The following is a 16,991-nucleotide window of genomic DNA, read 5'->3' on the forward strand; positions in this document are numbered from 1 at the left end:
CCGAAATTACACTGGGAATGTTAAAATCACATTTCCTTTCATGAAAGGGGTAAAATACAAGGTAGACCAGTCTAAGAAGTGCATCACCCATTGCTTGTGACCAGCTCCCTTAAAGTCTTTTTTAAAGACCTTTCCTGCATAGAGAGGTGGATCCTGCGTAGGAAACAACGTTTTCAGTTATAGCTGCAAAAGGGTACAAACTGTTTCTAATGGGGTAAGAACTCCATGTAAAGCCAGTTTGGTGTGCAGACTCTAATCTGGGAGAACCGGGTTTGATTTCCTCACTCCTCCATATGCAGCTGCTGGTGTGACCTTGGGTCAGTCACAAGTCCTTTCAGAGCTGTTCTTTCAAGGGACGTTCTCAAAAGAGCTCTCTCAGCCCCACCTACCTCACAGGGTGTCTGTTGTGGGGAGGGGAAGGGAAAGGGATTGTAAGCCACTCTGAGACTCCTTCAGGTAATGAAGGGCGGGGTAGAAGTCTCTTCTTCGTCTTCTTAAGAGGATGCAGTTGCTGTTCATCCCTACTACTTTCTTTTCAAAGGAAAGTAGGTCTGGATGCTAGACAGAGGCAATAGCTTTGTCGGGAAGTACTGGTGACCAATAAAGCCATCAAATCAGGGAGCCGAGCCAAGGATCACTAGTTGTCTGGGCAACAGCGGACAGAATTCCTCTCTCACCCCACCCAGGAGGAAAGCAGTCCAGATACCCTCTGCAGTACCATCACATAGCCCTTAAAAGAGCACAGAAATGGAAGCAAATTGGGACTGTGAACCTGCATTAAAAAGGTAAAAGGTGAGTTAGTCGGTGGAGCCTTTATATCCTTCCATGAAAAGCTCACTAAAAAACTGATCTCCCTTTTATTTAGTCAGGATCTCCTCCAATGTTCCCTCTATGCTGTGGAGTCTCGTGAGCAAAAACTCTACTTTGTGAGCTACTGGCATTAAAATTGTGAGCGAGTGATTGGGCTACTGCATAAGTTAGTTTGCTCTGGAGCCATCCTTCCTGAGCTAAGATAAAAATGTGTGAGCCAGAGGCTAAAAAACTGTGAGCTAGCTCACACTAACTCAGCTTAGAGGGAACACTGATCTCCTCTCTCCAGAAGCAAAAACATCCTGGTCACTTAGAGACAAAGAAACTACCCTGCGTGTGGCAAAGTTTGGAAGCAGCTGTTGTCAAATCACATGACAACTTTTGCAGGAGCAACTTTTAAATTCTTCCATGTTTTCCTTCGGAACGAGGTTTATTGTGGGATAAAGGTGTGCTGTTTATGACTCCCGTTGCAAAAACAGTAAAGACAATTAATCAATAAAAAAGCTCACTGTTTACATTAAGCAACATAGAACCTCATGAAAGTTTGGCTTAGCTGGATTCTCATAATATCGACACAGGCATTTATTCTTCTCAACGGAAAAGGATCACAATTCTTGTGTTACACTGCCATCTAGGTTGAAGGAGGTGGATTTACACACAAGACCATGAGGTGCAGTCACTTCATTTCAAGTTATTGTGAAAGAAGTTCGGTTGGGCATTTCATCTGAAAGACACAAAGACACATAGTTTTTTGTCCCTGAACTGACTTTCAAAGCAAACAGCATGGAAGTTTTTGCGCAGCATCACATGGGACTAATGACCAGGTGCAAGGCCATAGCTGAAACATGTTTTGCACACAGATAGTCCCAGGTTCCATCCTCAGCATCTCGTTAGAAGAATCTCTAATAACAAGTGCTGGGTATGACCTGCTCTCCCTGAGATTTTAAGATATCTGCTGCCAGACAGAGCAACCAATACAGGGCTATGCACATGAACGATTTGACTCGGTAGCTTTTAATGTTCATGGTCTTTACAGGAAGGGCCATAGAGCAATGGCAGAGCACATGGCATCCATCCAAAAGGTCTCAGATTCTACCTCCAGAAGGAGGAGGAGGAGAGATTGGATTTATACCCCGCCCTTCACTACCCGAAGGAGTCTCAGAGCGGCTTACAATCTCCTTTCCCTTCCCCTCCCCACAATAAACACTTTGTGAGGTAGGTGGGGCATAGGTAAAACAGAGAGATAGGAGCGAGAAATTTAAAAATAGAACAGAGTGCAGCAGCAATACTTCCCCTTGCCTCCAGACCGGAACCAGAAATTCGCCTCCAAAATTGAGGTAGGTGGGGCTGAGAGCGCTCTTTTGAGGACTGCTCCTGCGAGAACAGCTCTGAGAGAACTTGTGACTGACTCAAGGTCACACCAGCAGCTGCATGCGGAGGAGTGGGAAATCAAACCTGGTTCTCCCAGATTAAAGTCCGCACCCCTAACCACTACACCAAACTGGAGTGGGAACAGATCTCTGCTGCCATTTTGATGTAAGAATGTGGCTGGAGTCAGACAAACATGTGAAGCTGCTGTATATGGAGTCAGACTACTGGTATATCAAAGACAGAATTGTCCGCTCTGACGGGCAGCAGATCTCCAGGGTCTTTCACATCATCTGTTACCCAAGATCCTGGCAGTGGAGATCCTGGGGACTGATGCAAAGCAGACCGCATCACTGATCCAAGGCCTCTCCTGGTTATAAGGAGGGTCATCCATATTCTACCTGTGAGAAATGACAGACCCACCCAGCTGGGCTCCCTTAGTATAAACGAACCTCAGAGGCAAGTGTCATCTCAAAAAAAGTTTTTATTAGCATGATTAAAAACATGTGCTGAAGACTGACAGATAAAATAATGTCATTAAACATGGAAGAGAAGTCCATTCCGACCACTTGTTCATCAACCCAGTTTTGTCGTACATAGAATGGACCGCTTTATTGCCAGCACGGTCTTCTGATGAACAAAAAACAGCCAAAATGTTATCCGTTGGAGCAGTAAGTCCTGGGTATTGCTGGATCATGAGTCCTACTGTCATTAGGTATAAAAAAATATCTTTGATTTATTGTCGGATTGCAGGTGCGTTGTAGGGGCGGGGGTTAAGAAATCAACAGTGGAATAGTTCTGTCTTTAAAAAAACAGTCCTTTTTTCCGCTTTCACATACTACAAAGAAATTAGTATTTTGACCTTTTAGACTTCTTCATACATGATGTTGATTTCGAATGACAACCACTAAAAGAAAAAAAAAATCTCATTCCTTCCTCCCTTCTTGCAATTAATAGGAAAAAAAAGAGAATCAAAAACGCTTCATTCGCAGAGGCTGCATCTTGGGTTTGGCTGGGGGGATGCTGTCACACAGGCTTGAGGACAAAGACGGCGTCGTCCAGGACGTAGAAGTCATTGTACATGTCCCCTTCGCACAAGTACGGCAGTCTAGTGAAAGCCTCTATGGCAAAGCCGGCTTTCTTGAAAACATCCGGCAGGCTGTTCACTTGCTCCTCCCACGTCTGTCCTTTGATTTCCAACACTTCAGAAGGCTTGTCCCATTTGCCACCTACTGAGAAAGCACAGAGACTTGTTTTTAATTAAGTTGAAAACTGCAAAAATTTAGAAAGAAAGAAAGAAAGAAAGAAAGAAAGAAAGAAAGAAAGAAAGAAAGAAAGAAAGAAAGAAAGATAGATAGATTAAGGTAGCAAAAGCAGAGCAGGCAAGAGACTGAACTGTGATCTGCAAAGTCCTCAGTTTGCAAAAACTTAATCAAGTTGCCCTTGAACACACATGAAACTGCCTTCAATTGAGTCAGACCATTGGTGTGTCAAGGCCTGGACTGCCAACGCCTCTCCAGGGTCTTGGGCAGAGGCCTTTCATGTCACCTACAACCTGATCGTTTTAAGGGGAGATGTTGGGGATTGAACCCGGGACCTTCTGCATGCAAAGCAGATGCTCTGCCACTGAGCCACAGTCTTTTCCCTTTCCCTCCTACAGCTCCTCTCTTCTCTCGGCACCTCCTCTCCCCTCATAATATGCAATGTGCAGATAGCTTTACAGGGCCCTTGTAAAAGTGACCATAAGATGATGTGTGTGAAGCTCCTTGGAGACTCACACTGCTGTGCTAAGCAGAGCTACACCCTTCTCAGTTCACTGAAGCCAGTGGGCTTAGGATTTATACTGCAAATGTGCTATGCAAAGGCTAAGTGTTGTACCTGACAATGTACGCTGCTGCCCCTGAACACCACAGAGGACAGGGCGGCATGAAAATCTAATGAAAGCAAACTGGACTGGTGTCCAATTTTATGCAGGAATTTCACCAGAGAGATGGAAAGGCCCAGAGAATCACGGCCAGAGGTGTTGTTCAATGCTCCCTCTAAACTGTGGAGTCTTGTGAGCAAAAATCCCTGCTTTGTGAGCTACTGGCATTAAAGTTGTGAGCAGGTGATTTGGCTGCTGCCTAAATCAGTTTAAGGAGCTGCGGTGGCTCAAGTGGTTAAGACGCTGAACTGCAGGCTGTGGAAGGTCAGTAGTTCAGCAGTTCAAGACCCGGGTGCCGCATGATGGAGTGAGCTCCCATCTCTAGTTCCAGCTCCTGCCAACCTAGCAGTTCGAAAGCAAGAAATTGCAAGTAGATAAATAGGGACCACTTCGGTGGGAAGGGAACAGCGTTCCGTGCGCCTTGGTGTTTAGTCATCCCAGCCACATGACCACGGAAACATCTTCGGACAGCGCTGGCTCTTCGGCTTTGAAATGGAGATGAGCACCGCAACCCTAGAGTCGGATTCGACTGGCTTTCGAGCAAGGGAAACCTTTACCTTTACCTAAATCAGTTTGCTCTGGAGCCATCCTTCCTAAGCTAAGACAAAAATGTGTGAGCCAAAGGCTAAAAAAAATGTGAGCTAGCTCACACTGACTCAGCTTAGAGGGAACACTGGTGGCTTTCCATTTTTGCTGGAGACGGAAGGGGCTGGGCATCACACCGTCTTTTTCTTCTTCCCCCGCCTTTAGGAGGCAGCCTCTCGGTGAGGTTTTCAGAGCAGGAAATCCAAAGAGAGAGTGGGGTCTACTTAACTTTACCAGTTATTTGGACTACCAAGCCAGATCTCTGGCTGCTGGTGTCCCTGACCTTGAAAGCTGGGAGCAAGGAGCGCACCTATGCAGGTTTCAGTATCGTACGGAAGACAGTCCTTCAAAAGAAACAAACCTACTGTGGCATTCAGCTTTCTTGAAGCAGAGCCCGCTTCAACAGATTCGTGATGTGTTTCGTTGACAGAGATGTATATGGCCGCAGCTACAAACAATGAACAGGCACAGAGGAGAGTAAAATGATCCATGCAGAGCAGGGATGGACCACTCCCACTTGTTGATGAACTTATAAAACAGAGGACGAATCCAGATAGCATACCTAAATCTGTAAGGAGGGACAATGACCCTTTTGCAGTGAGCTAACCACCCTCAGCCCCTATCGAGTTCAAGACAGAGTGCATCAAATCTGTACATGAATCCCAAGTCACCTAGAATATCTGTGCTTGACATTCTAAGTTGATCCATGGATTGAGTGGTCAGGAAGATGCCCTTGGCTGACCCAAGAGGACACAAGGGAAGAAGGAAGTGTTTTATAGTCACCTGAGTCCCTGAAGTTCAGTATGCCAGAGAGGAAGCAGTTTTCCTCCCTATCCAAATTACCTGGTGATCTTGAGATATATGTATTTCCTGTTAGCTTGAACCATCTTTTTAAAATGCCAATGTTTTCTCCTTTGTAGTAGGATAATCTGCTGCTTTCAGAACTGCACGTTTACCTAATGCTAGAAAATGAAGCTTCCTGGCTTACTTGGCAAGTACAACATACAAGGACATCTGTGCTGGATCAAACCAATGGGATCGCTAGTTCAGCATCCTAATTCACAGAGTGGCCAATTAGATGCCCCTATGAAATAAGGGCACAAAGGACCAAGTCAGCAACTGGTACTGAGATACACTGTCTCTGAACAGGGAGGTTCCATTTAGCCATCATAGCTAATAGCCAGGGATGGACATATATCCGCCACAAAGAGATCTAATCTCTTTTTTTTATATCTATCTATCTATAGATATATAGATACAGATATAGATATATAGATAGATAGGCATGCCAACTGTGACAGAAACCCTAAAAACTTCCTAGAGTTCAAGAGTGCCACCTAGGACATCTGGGATGATAGACACCTGGAGTCTGAATTGGAATAACCGATTCATTTCCATTCCACATTGGATCACGTTGCCAGATTGAAACCTTTTTGCATAAAGGTTTCCATTCCACATTGGATCACCTTGCCAGATTGAAACCTTTTTGCATAAAGGACAATCCAGTTTGGACCTATTTGTCATGTCAGTGGGAGTGGTAGTATATTTTATACATCTCTGATTAGTAGCAATATCCTCTGACATCAGAGACGGGGCTTTGCACGGGATTCACTAAATCAGCTTGCCAAGAGGTAGCTGGCTTGAGTCCAGTTTCATTGACCATAAATATGTGGACATCTGAGATTTTCCCTTGCCGTCAGTAGGAACTGGGGTTAAGGACTCCCCCATCATCTTGTTACTATAAGGAACTCTGCACATGCTCTGATGAACCTGCTACAGCGTAGGTAACATGCATTTAGCTTAGATAGTTCAACTGCATTGCTTTTCATTTGAAGATCTCTGTGGTGTTGTTGCTGTGTGCTTTTCCCAGTATTTTCATTTTGCCCCCTTTTAGAATCCAACCACCCTTTCCCTTTTCTCTCTCTCTTCTATAATAAACCTTTTCTTTTATAAAGAGGGTTTTTTTTGGCTTCACTTAATACAATCGATTTATCTGGGATATTTATCTGAATCTCTTCCCTATGTGCTAGACTGCAAAGGTGCTACATAGTTTGTTATATTTTCTAAGGTTTCTACCCTCTCACTTTGTTAGTGCTCTAGTACTCTGCTAGAAGGATACCTTTTCAGAGGGTCAGTCTAGATATTCTCAGCAGATCCCTGAGTGGTGGCAGCTAGTTACCAGCATGCTGGTTAGGTACCTGTTGGTCTAAGAGAGTTTCCCAGCAAGGAGAGACACCATTTGCCCCCCCCTTAATCCTGTAACAGGCTCCCAATGCTATGTTTATGTCTGCAAGTTTCCCATATTGGGCAACAAAGAGAAGAGTCACCACCAACAGCTTCCTGGTTTAGTTCCGCTTACAAAGATCCTTTACTTCTACTTGCTGAAGCAGAAACTCTTTCTGGAGTAAACTTGTGAACGAAATGGCAACATGCAAACGGCAGGCTTTCATCCTGGCAATGAAGTTCACCTGGATGTTATACCATGCTGGTAAGGATTTCTGCTTCTGAATAATGCCTTTCCGTTGTCAGTTCTATACTTAATGGGCCTTAAAAAAAGGAAAAGGACCAGCATCCGGTGAGTCTTACAAAGGAATTCTGGGGAAATGGCTGATCTGAGGCAAGGCACGTGACCAGGGGGTCAGAGCAGAAATGGCGAGAAACAAAACAGTCGCTCTCTTTCTTGCGCGGCCTAACCTGACTCACAGGGCTCCTGTTGCGAGGATAAAAAGGAAGAAAGGGAGAATGATGCTTTGGGGAGAAAAACGGGGTATAAACACCTAAGTAAAGAAATCTGCCTGTACTTTGAAAACTGTTAATAAAACACACGGACAGTTTCTGAGAGAGAGCGACTGAAAACTCCAAAAGAAAACATCACTGCCCGTTTGTCAGGTGAGAGGCACGGAGAGGCAACAGCCATCTCGGCTGGAACAAGGCAATACCCAGAGCAGATCCAGAATATGTGGGCACGCTCCTGCGGCTCGGCCTTCTCCCAAGACCTCCTCGGAGGGCACCTGAGTCAGCCTCTGAGACTCAAGGCTCACCTGTGTCAGCTAAGCTGCCAATAGTGTGGTGTGTGTTTCCCTTTCATGTGCATTCTTTCCCTTGCGCTTAATTGCCTCTTCGCTGCAACACATATCTCTCAAGGCCACTGGAGGAGTTGCTATGTCTCAACACAGAAAGAATCGTGGGAAGCTTCTTACCTGTTTTGCTTTTGCAGCCGTTAGTTCTCAGCCTAATGCCCGCGCGCAGGAACCCCTGTAATTTGGTACTACGTGTGTGTGTGTGTATACGAATGCCCTATAACCTATTATGTGCATAGATCACCCGCCATTCCTAACAGTGTTCATGTTACTAATAAAAGTAAAACCTTCCTGGAAGCGTGTACTTCGTTGTTTTGCTGTGGGTCCTGACAACCTGGTCAAAACCTTCCCTGAAGAAAGCTTACAGGATTGTGGAGAAGGCCACCCCCCCAAAAAAGGCAGGCTTCAAATGCAGCGCACAAAAGTGACGTGGTACCCCCTTCCATGCAAATGATCGCCTGGCCTCCAATGCCAAATCTATTCTGAGCGCTATCTGTTTGCAGCACTCGTATACCAATCGTGTAGGAAGAAAATGCAGTTTTAAAGATTTCCCTGTGATTATTTTTACTTGATGTTGATCAGATCTTCCTCGTCTTAGCCACTAGACATTTAAAAGAACCTCTTCATTTTCGCCTCCCCGTTAACAAGCACGTCTACTGGCTTGAGAGATTTGGGGGGTGGGCGGGAGGCACTTCTCATAATCCATCTTTTGGCCGGATGTATCTATTTGAGGGCTTCAAGAAAAGGACAGAGAGAAGAAAATAATGGAAACGGCTTTACGTTTTCTTTCTCACTTAGGGCCAAGCTAGTGTCCTTGGGGCTGCCGAGTTAAAGTCATTTACAAATGCTGTGAGCCTGCAGCAGGGTGAGCTCAGGTACTCTTGTGCACAACTGAAATGGCTGCACAACCCCCCCCCCCTCTGTTTTGGCCCCTGAAAAGGCACACGGGAGGACCTTAAAATGGTGGTGGTGTCCTCGTGGCCACCACAAGGATGCCATCTCATCTAGTTGGGCTCCTTATATGCTTTACGACACATGGAGTAACTTCTTTTGCTTGTGATCCAACCCCAAACACCATTGCTTCTCTCCCATGATAGGGACATTCAGAGAGAAAACTCACAAGCTTTTATCTGTGTGTGAGCTTGACTCCACACTAAAAAAAGAAATAAAAACCAGCAAGTCTACCCATGAAAAGCTGAATCCCGAGCCTTGTATAGATCAGGTTGATTTATGATACATGCAAAGGAAAGGAAAGGAAAGGAAAGGAAAGGAAAGGAAAGGAAAGGAAAGGAAAGGAAAGGAAAGGAAAGGAAAGGAAAGGAAAGGAAAGGAAAGGAAAGGAAAGGAAAGGAAAGGAAAGGAAAGGAAAGGAAAGGAAAGGAAAGGAAAGGAAAGGAAAGGAAAGGAAAGGAAAGGAAAGGAAAGGAAAGGAAAGGAAAGGAAAGGAAAGGAAAGGAAAGGAAAGGAAAGGAAAGGAAAGGAAAGGAAAGGAAAGGAAAGGAAAGGAAAGGAAAGGAAAGGAAAGGAAAGGAAAGGAAAGGAAAGGAAAGGAAAGGAAAGGAAAGGAAAGGAAAGGAAAGGAAAGGAAAGGAAAGGAAAGGAAAGGAAAGGAAAGGAAAGGAAAGGAAAGGAAAGGAAAGGAAAGGAAAGGAAAGGAAAGGAAAGGAAAGGAAAGGAAAGGAAAGGAAAGGAAAGGAAAGGAAAGGAAAGGAAAGGAAAGGAAAGGAAAGGAAAGGAAAGGAAAGGAAAGGAAAGGAAAGGAAAGGAAAGGAAAGGAAAGGAAAGGAAAGGAAAGGAAAGGAAAGGAAAGGAAAGGAAAGGAAAGGAAAGGAAAGGAAAGGAAAGGAAAGGAAAGGAAAGGAAAGGAAAGGAAAGGAAAGGAAAGGAAAGGAAAGGAAAGGAAAGGAAAGGAAAGGAAAGGAAAGGAAAGGAAAGGAAAGGAAAGGAAAGGAAAGGAAAGGAAAGGAAAGGAAAGGAAAGGAAAGGAAAGGAAAGGAAAGGAAAGGAAAGGAAAGGAAAGGAAAGGAAAGGAAAGGAAAGGAAAGGAAAGGAAAGGAAAGGAAAGGAAAGGAAAGGAAAGGAAAGGAAAGGAAAGGAAAGGAAAGGAAAGGAAAGGAAAGGAAAGGAAAGGAAAGGAAAGGAAAGGAAAGGAAAGGAAAGGAAAGGAAAGGAAAGGAAAGGAAAGGAAAGGAAAGGAAAGGAAAGGAAAGGAAAGGAAAGGAAAGGAAAGGAAAGGAAAGGAAAGGAAAGGAAAGGAAAGGAAAGGAAAGGAAAGGAAAGGAAAGGAAAGGAAAGGAAAGGAAAGGAAAGGAAAGGAAAGGAAAGGAAAGGAAAGGAAAGGAAAGGAAAGGAAAGGAAAGGAAAGGAAAGGAAAGGAAAGGAAAGGAAAGGAAAGGAAAGGAAAGGAAAGGAAAGGAAAGGAAAGGAAAGGAAAGGAAAGGAAAGGAAAGGAAAGGAAAGGAAAGGAAAGGAAAGGAAAGGAAAGGAAAGGAAAGGAAAGGAAAGGAAAGGAAAGGAAAGGAAAGGAAAGGAAAGGAAAGGAAAGGAAAGGAAAGGAAAGGAAAGGAAAGGAAAGGAAAGGAAAGGAAAGGAAAGGAAAGGAAAGGAAAGGAAAGGAAAGCATTCCCTGCAGTACATATGAAGTTGCCTTATAAAGAGTGTCAGCTCAGCGTTGTCTCCTCTGACTCCCAGTTCACGGTCTTGGGCAGTTAACCTCCGATGCCCCTTAGCTGGAGATACCAGGAATTGCACCTGAGGCCTTTGGCTTGCAGAGCACATATCCTCCACTGCACCACAACCCCTTTCGCTGCCTCTTGGTCCCCTCTGATACAATTGTGACTCATGGATCCAGCCTTAACAAACGCCATCTCCTCGCCTCCAGCCTTCCCTGTTTTCACATCTCTACTATCTTACCTCTATCCAGAACCGTTACCAAAATCACGGTTGTCTTTTGACACCTCAGATGAAAGTACCCATCTAGCCCGGAGTAGCTAACAGGCCTTGAATTTTACCTATCCCTTTTTTTAAAAGCCACCTGAGCCAGGGACGGCCTTAAGGGAGAAAACTGCATGATCGAGAGCAGGGGTCCCGGACCTTTTTGAGTCTTCCGGAACCACTGGAATTCTGAAACAGGGCGGTGGGCGCAACCACAGGAGGCGGGGCCAGCCACACCGTGTCAGAGAGTGCGGCTAGGCATACCTCTAACTGTAACTCTTCAACATTTCAGGCAGAAGCTGTGCTTAACAGGATATGTTTCAAAATAAACACACACGCAGCGACACGGTGAAGATCCTAGTGCTGTGGTGGTTCCTGTTGCTGAGGCGGCTTTTTAAAAATCCTCTCAGCCGATCCAATCTCCAGTGGGCAATCAGAAGCCCTGCTGGACAAAAGACCACTTTGTCCTGCTTACTTTCTGAAAACCAGGGCTATTTTTGGGCAGGAACGCACAGGAACGGAGTTCCGGCTGGCTCCTGAGTTGGCCACACCCAGCAGGAACTCATTAGCATAATAGGCCACACCCAACAGCAGAAACTCATTAGGATTGGCTACAGTAGGCGTGTGTGGCCTAACATGCAAAGGAGTCCCTGCTACAAAAAAAGGCCCTGGGTTTTGACAACAAACAAGGTAAACAGAATAAGAAGCAAAAGGTGGGTGTGGCTGGATGACCACACTTCGCAACAGGGGGCTGCGACCTAATATGCTAATGAGCTGTGGTATCAGGGTGTGGCCTATTATGCTAATGAGTTACTGCTGGACTTTTTCTACGAAAAAAGCCCTGCTGAAAACGCTTGGCAGGCCCCATGATAGGTGCTGGTGGGTGCCATGGAGCCCTCCGGGCAGCATGTTGGGGACCCCTGACCGTGTGCCATGCAGCCTGTGAAAAGGGGGTCTTTCCCCACCTAACCAATACCCCAAGAACAACTGTTCAGACTTCTGCGGGGATGAAATGAAGTGGTGGGGGGGTTTCTTGTAATGTTTTGTTGATAGTTATTAGAAACATTCGATGAATTCTGTGGTTTAATGTAATGAGTTTTTGGCTTATTTTACTATAGTTGATTGATTATATTGCTATTTTTTATATTTAATAAAGTGTTTAAAAAAACCTAAGCGGTGGGCTAAACCAGGGCTATTTTGGGGCAGGAACGCACAGGAACGGAGTTGGCCACGCCCAGCAGGAACTCATTAGCATAATAGGCCACGCCCAACAGCAGAAACTCATTAGGATTGGCTACATTAGGGGTGTGTGGCCTAACATGCAAAGGAGTTCCTGCTACAAAAAGAGCTCTGGGTTTTGACAACAAACAAGGTAAACAGAATAAGAAGCAAAAGATGGGTGTAAAAGGCTGTATAACCACACTTCTGGTAACATGGGGGTGCGGCCTAATGTGCTAATGAGCTGTGCTGTCAGGGGTGTGGCCCAGTATGCTAATGAGTTCCTGCTGTTGGGTGTGGCCTATTATGCTAATGAGTTCCTGCTGGGCTTTTTCTACAAAAAAAGCCCTGGGCTAAACTAATGAATATATAAACAGGGCCCAGAATCATCAGGTGGGACTGAGGGCCACATAACACCACGAGGGTGTATTGTACCAGATCTTCCACCGCCTCTTGCCCAGTTTTCTTCCTCACCAGCACCCCGTCCCAAGTGGATTTTTGCCCATGCGAATCCCAGCAGTGTTTTCAGGGGCCAAAAGAGGCCTCTCCTCCTCCCTTCTCCAGCAACAGGAATTCTAGGCAGATGCAACCAATAATTCGCATTGCTCCAACAGTATGCAATTAAAAACTAATAATTTCCCCCCCTCCCCACGCCATGAATCCAGAAGGCAAGAAACACCGCACAGGAGTCTACATTATGGCGGCCATTCTGCCACTACTGGTCATCTACATTGCTGCCGTATTCACAAGTTTTAAAGTCTTCTCCAAGGTAGGTTAATGATTCACCTTTGATATGTGATTTCGCTTCCATGTGCAGTTCCCCAAAGTGTTTCAAGCGCTTTCCAGAGAGAAAATCCAAGACCAGTTTTGGGTTGTGAGGCTTGTTTGGAGGTTTTTTTGCATGCTAAGGTTTACGGTTTTTTTAAAAATTAGAGACAGAATTTTAACCGCAGTCTAGTTACTTCTGCAAATTCTGTTTCTCTGTTCTGGGCTGTACTAAATGGGTTGGTGGCAGATCCACCCACTTAACATCACATCTTCCCAACCCCATATGGAGTAGTGGTGAGTAAAAAAGGATGTGCAATTGGGAGATGATAAATTCTCTTCTGATTCCTGCCACATCTTCCCATACTCCTTTCCCTTCCCTCTTACTCCCAGATGCTTTTCTTCCTAGTTGATCTAAAATCCTGGAATTGAATGGGAGATATCTGGGGAGGGGGGGGTGATCCTAAAAGCCGGGCTTCTACAGGTCAAGAAAGACTCCATCGCCCTGACCTGGATAATAGCCCAGGCAAGCCCGATCTCGTCAGATCTCAGAAGCTAAGAAGGGTCGACCCTGGCAAGTACTTGGATGAGAGACCTCTGGAAATACCAGCAGTCTGGAGGCGGGGGCAGGCTTTATTCAGCCACTTCTCTGAATATCCTCCAGGCCCCAGTATGGGTCAGTCATCAGAGGTCACCATGACTTCCAAGTGCACTCACACACACACTCACATGAAAAGTACAAAAAAAAAACCACCTGAACAAGAGAAAGACTCCCTCAAGCACTTTCTACTCTGCACAATTTCTGGGATCGTCCCCATAATCGTAACCCACCGGCATTTTTTAGTGATCTTAGGTGCAGTAGAGTCTATGATGCAGAATGCATCTCCAGACAGATACATCATGTCAGTTCCATCTGCCCCAGCCTCATGACGAAGCACTGTGTATTCCAAACCAATTGGCGGGTTGCATCATAACAGCTTTTCCACTCTACCCCACCCAGTTCCCTTCCTCACTGCTGCACCGTAGCCTGGTCCAGAGGTCACATTCGCAGTACTCCAAGGAGGACTGTAATGTGTCAGAACATGCATCTCCAAGTTTCCTCTAACCACAGCTGACTGCATCGCACAAGTCAATTAGGCCAGCCAAATTTACTGCCAGCCTCCAAAACAAGATACAAAACGGCGTTGGTGTAAACAGTAACCATACTTTGCCTGCTATGCATAATAGCCGTGGCCGTGTCTCTCTGTGGCAGAGCAACTAAAATTTTACACATTGAAGGCCAAGTCTCAAGGAAGGACCTTGAGGTGGCAGGAGGTGGGAAAGATCCTTCACTGCTTGAGAGCTTGGGAAGCTGCTGCCCATCTGAGCAGGCTGCACCTAGCGAATTGGAGCAACGGTCCAAAGATATGCAGCAGCTTCATACGTCTGTCTATGGTGACTCTCACACCTTTAACTTTCATCCTTCTGACCTTTCGTAAAGATAAAGTGCCTCATCAAGTCACAACCGACTCATGGCCATTCCATGAAGTTCCACCTCAGGGGGTATTCAAGGCAGGAGATGAGCAGAGGGGATTTGCCACGGCCTTCCTCTGCAACCTCGGGCCTTCCTTGGTGGTCTCTCATCCAAGTGCTGACCTTGCTTAGCTTCCAAACTCTGACATGATCGAGACATCCATTATTACTAAATTCATCTTTAGAAGCTACAAACCCTTCACTTTCTCAGACCCCACACTTTCTTTTCGCTGCTGCGCCCCCTTGTTTATGGCAGAGGTAGCCGTCCACTAAACAGCAGAATCTAGGAGAATATCCACAGTCAAAACAGGTAAGTTAAAAAAAGGCAAAAAATTTGTGAAAAATGATGCTCAATAAAAAATAATAAGTATCCTTATGCAGTGTTCCCTCTAGGCTGAGTTAGTGTGAGCTAGCTCACTGTTTTTTAGCCTCCGGCTCACACCTTTTTGTCTCAGCTCAGGAAGGATGGCTCCAGAGCAAACTAATTTATGCAGGAACCAAACAGCTCGCTCACAACTTTAATGCCAGTAGCTCACAAAGTAGAATTTTTGCTCACAGCTTAGAGGGAGCATTGTCCATATGTATTGTTTTTCTCAGGTTATATATAGTCCCAAAATACAACATTCAATATTCACAAATACCACACTTATTAGTGCAAATATCTCATTACAAATTATTTTTCTATACCAATTTTGAAATGATAGCGTTTGTACCTACTAAAAGATAATGGTTAGCCCATCTTACAATTCACGTTTCTTCATTTTTTTGAGACCTGAAACTTGATGGCATTTGAAATCAATCTCGAAAGTTTTGAAAACCAACATGTAGAATAATCCAGCACTGAAGATATAAATTTGTCCATCTCTGAGGAAGACAACTGAAATGGAAGACTTATCTGGAATCTTTGTTAGGATTTGTGGACTTATGAAACCTTGCGAATGTGTAATGAGATTTTTGTACTAATAAGTGTGAATACTGAATTTTGTATTTTGGCACTATATATAACCTGAGAAAAACAATACATATGGATACTTATTTTTATTGAGCGTCATTTTTCAGTCTTTTTGCTTTTTTCTTTCACTGAATAGTACATGTCCTATGGCAAGAGGCACTCCAGTGGCTCCTTGGAAGACTCTGGTTTTACTTACTTACTTATTTATTTATACCGTTATATCCCACCTTTCCTTGCGATTCAGGGCGGCTTGTAATTATGCGCGCAAGGAAGGACTTGGCCGCCAAGGAATGTGTGCTCTGCAGAGAATTGCCTCTGCAACAGGGAAAGGGGAGGACAAACGGGAAAAAGTATAGGATCCAAGCTTAGGTTACCTTTCTTTTTTGCAGCCCAAAGCCAAGGAAACAAAGAGAGGAGGCCACAACGCTGGGGTGAGTGCCACTTATCTATTTCAAAGACACAGAGGGGCAACTGAATTGTGCTTTTCAGAACAAAAGAGAATGTCTTGTATGTATTTAAGGCCACACAGCTTCTGGACTGCTGGAGGGGTCCCGTAAATCAGGCATTCACCTGGTTGCCTGTGGCGAGAAAACGCTACCTATGGCGAGTAAAAGTCAACCACAGCAGCAAGGCAAAATCTGCAGCTACAGGACCCTCGCACTGCTTTCCACAGCTGGAGAAAGGAAGTGGCGCAAAATGGCGGCTGTCTCTCTCCCCCTTTTTTTTTTTAAAGGAAAAAGAAAGAGACCACAAAGAGGCGATGTGGTATACATCAAAGGCAGGGCCCCAGCCAGAGTGTGCTGAGGCTGCTGAGTCCTCTCTCTCTCTCTCTCTCAATCCTGGTTTGAAGACTGAGAGGAAGCCATTATGGGGAGCCCACATCCTTCTCGAGGGCAGGGGTTCCTATTGGGGAGACGGCTGTCACATCACCCGGTGGGAAGTGGCGAGATGACAGGCACACATCGTCACTACGGCTCTCACTGACTTTCAGGTGGGCCTAGAGAACAGGACAGTTGGTTTCGCCAGGACAAAGGGGGAGAGGGGACAGTGCCCCACACAGACCGCGCAATGAAGAGATCTGGGAAGGCCTGAGGCCCCCACTGTGCTCAGCTACCAAATCCAAAGCTGCTAAGCTCTCCTCCTTCCAGAGCATCCTGTGACCCAGGCACGGCCTCCAATGCCCCTCCACAAACGTTATTGGTAGGCAAAAAGAGAGAGAGGCCACCAGGAGAGGAGAACTGTGGGCTCATCCATTAAAAACAGGCTATCATCATTTCAGATTCTTACAAAAGTATTGCCGGGTGTCAGATCTCAATGCAATTACTTCTTAAGTCAGGGTCTGGGGTAAAAATTGCTGTAATTTTTCGGGGGAGGGAGGGAGCTCCAGTTTTCTGCAAATACGGGATGCGTGCCGGCTACACATTTAAGTCCTGGCAGTGCACACTGCCACGAGATTTTGGAAGAACACAGATCCAAGCCCAGCGGCTCCCGTGTCTCAAGATCTGGATTGCAGGGCTAGCACTGGGCATACACTGACCACAACCATACTGCAAAGTGCGAGTAGAAGAACCCACCCCAAAGGGGGCACTCTCCACATCTCCCCTAAAGCGCTGAAAGTGCTGAACAGACCGCAACTGTATAAAGTTGCGGTCAGTCGCTCTCCAAGAATCAGTGGATGAGCTCGCTTTCCACATCAGCGATACCGCAAGTGAACGTAGCTTCAGTTCACATTTTCCAAAATGTCTTTTTTAATAAGGCTCAGATCAAGGCCAGCGGGCAATCGATTTCTCGAGCAATCGCACAGGAACTGCGCAAAAAGAAAAAAAAGTTTAACCGTGGGCCG

At 45.5% G+C, this 16,991-nt stretch overlaps 1 protein-coding gene across 3 annotated transcripts in view; it reads right to left on the reverse strand.

The window, feature by feature from the left end:
• Positions 1-1,479: 1,479 nt before the first annotated feature.
• The window catches only part of METTL9 (methyltransferase like 9), a 37,824-nt gene continuing 22,312 nt past the window's right edge, over positions 1,480-16,991 (reverse strand). For 2 of the 3 annotated variants that reach the window (XM_015426205.1, XM_015426206.1), the window contains one exon: positions 2,675-3,410. In XM_015426205.1, the coding sequence (XP_015281691.1) occupies positions 3,205-3,410 (206 nt within the window). In that variant the 3' untranslated portion in view covers positions 2,675-3,204. Of the gene's footprint in view, positions 1,535-2,674; positions 3,411-16,991 lie in introns of those variants that run through there. The other variant, XM_015426207.1, reaches the window with a different exon arrangement.

This window comes from Gekko japonicus, unplaced genomic scaffold (genome assembly GCF_001447785.1).
Source record: "Gekko japonicus isolate JY-2015 unplaced genomic scaffold, Gekko_japonicus_V1.1 scaffold384, whole genome shotgun sequence".
Taxonomy (NCBI): Eukaryota; Metazoa; Chordata; class Lepidosauria; order Squamata; family Gekkonidae; genus Gekko; species Gekko japonicus.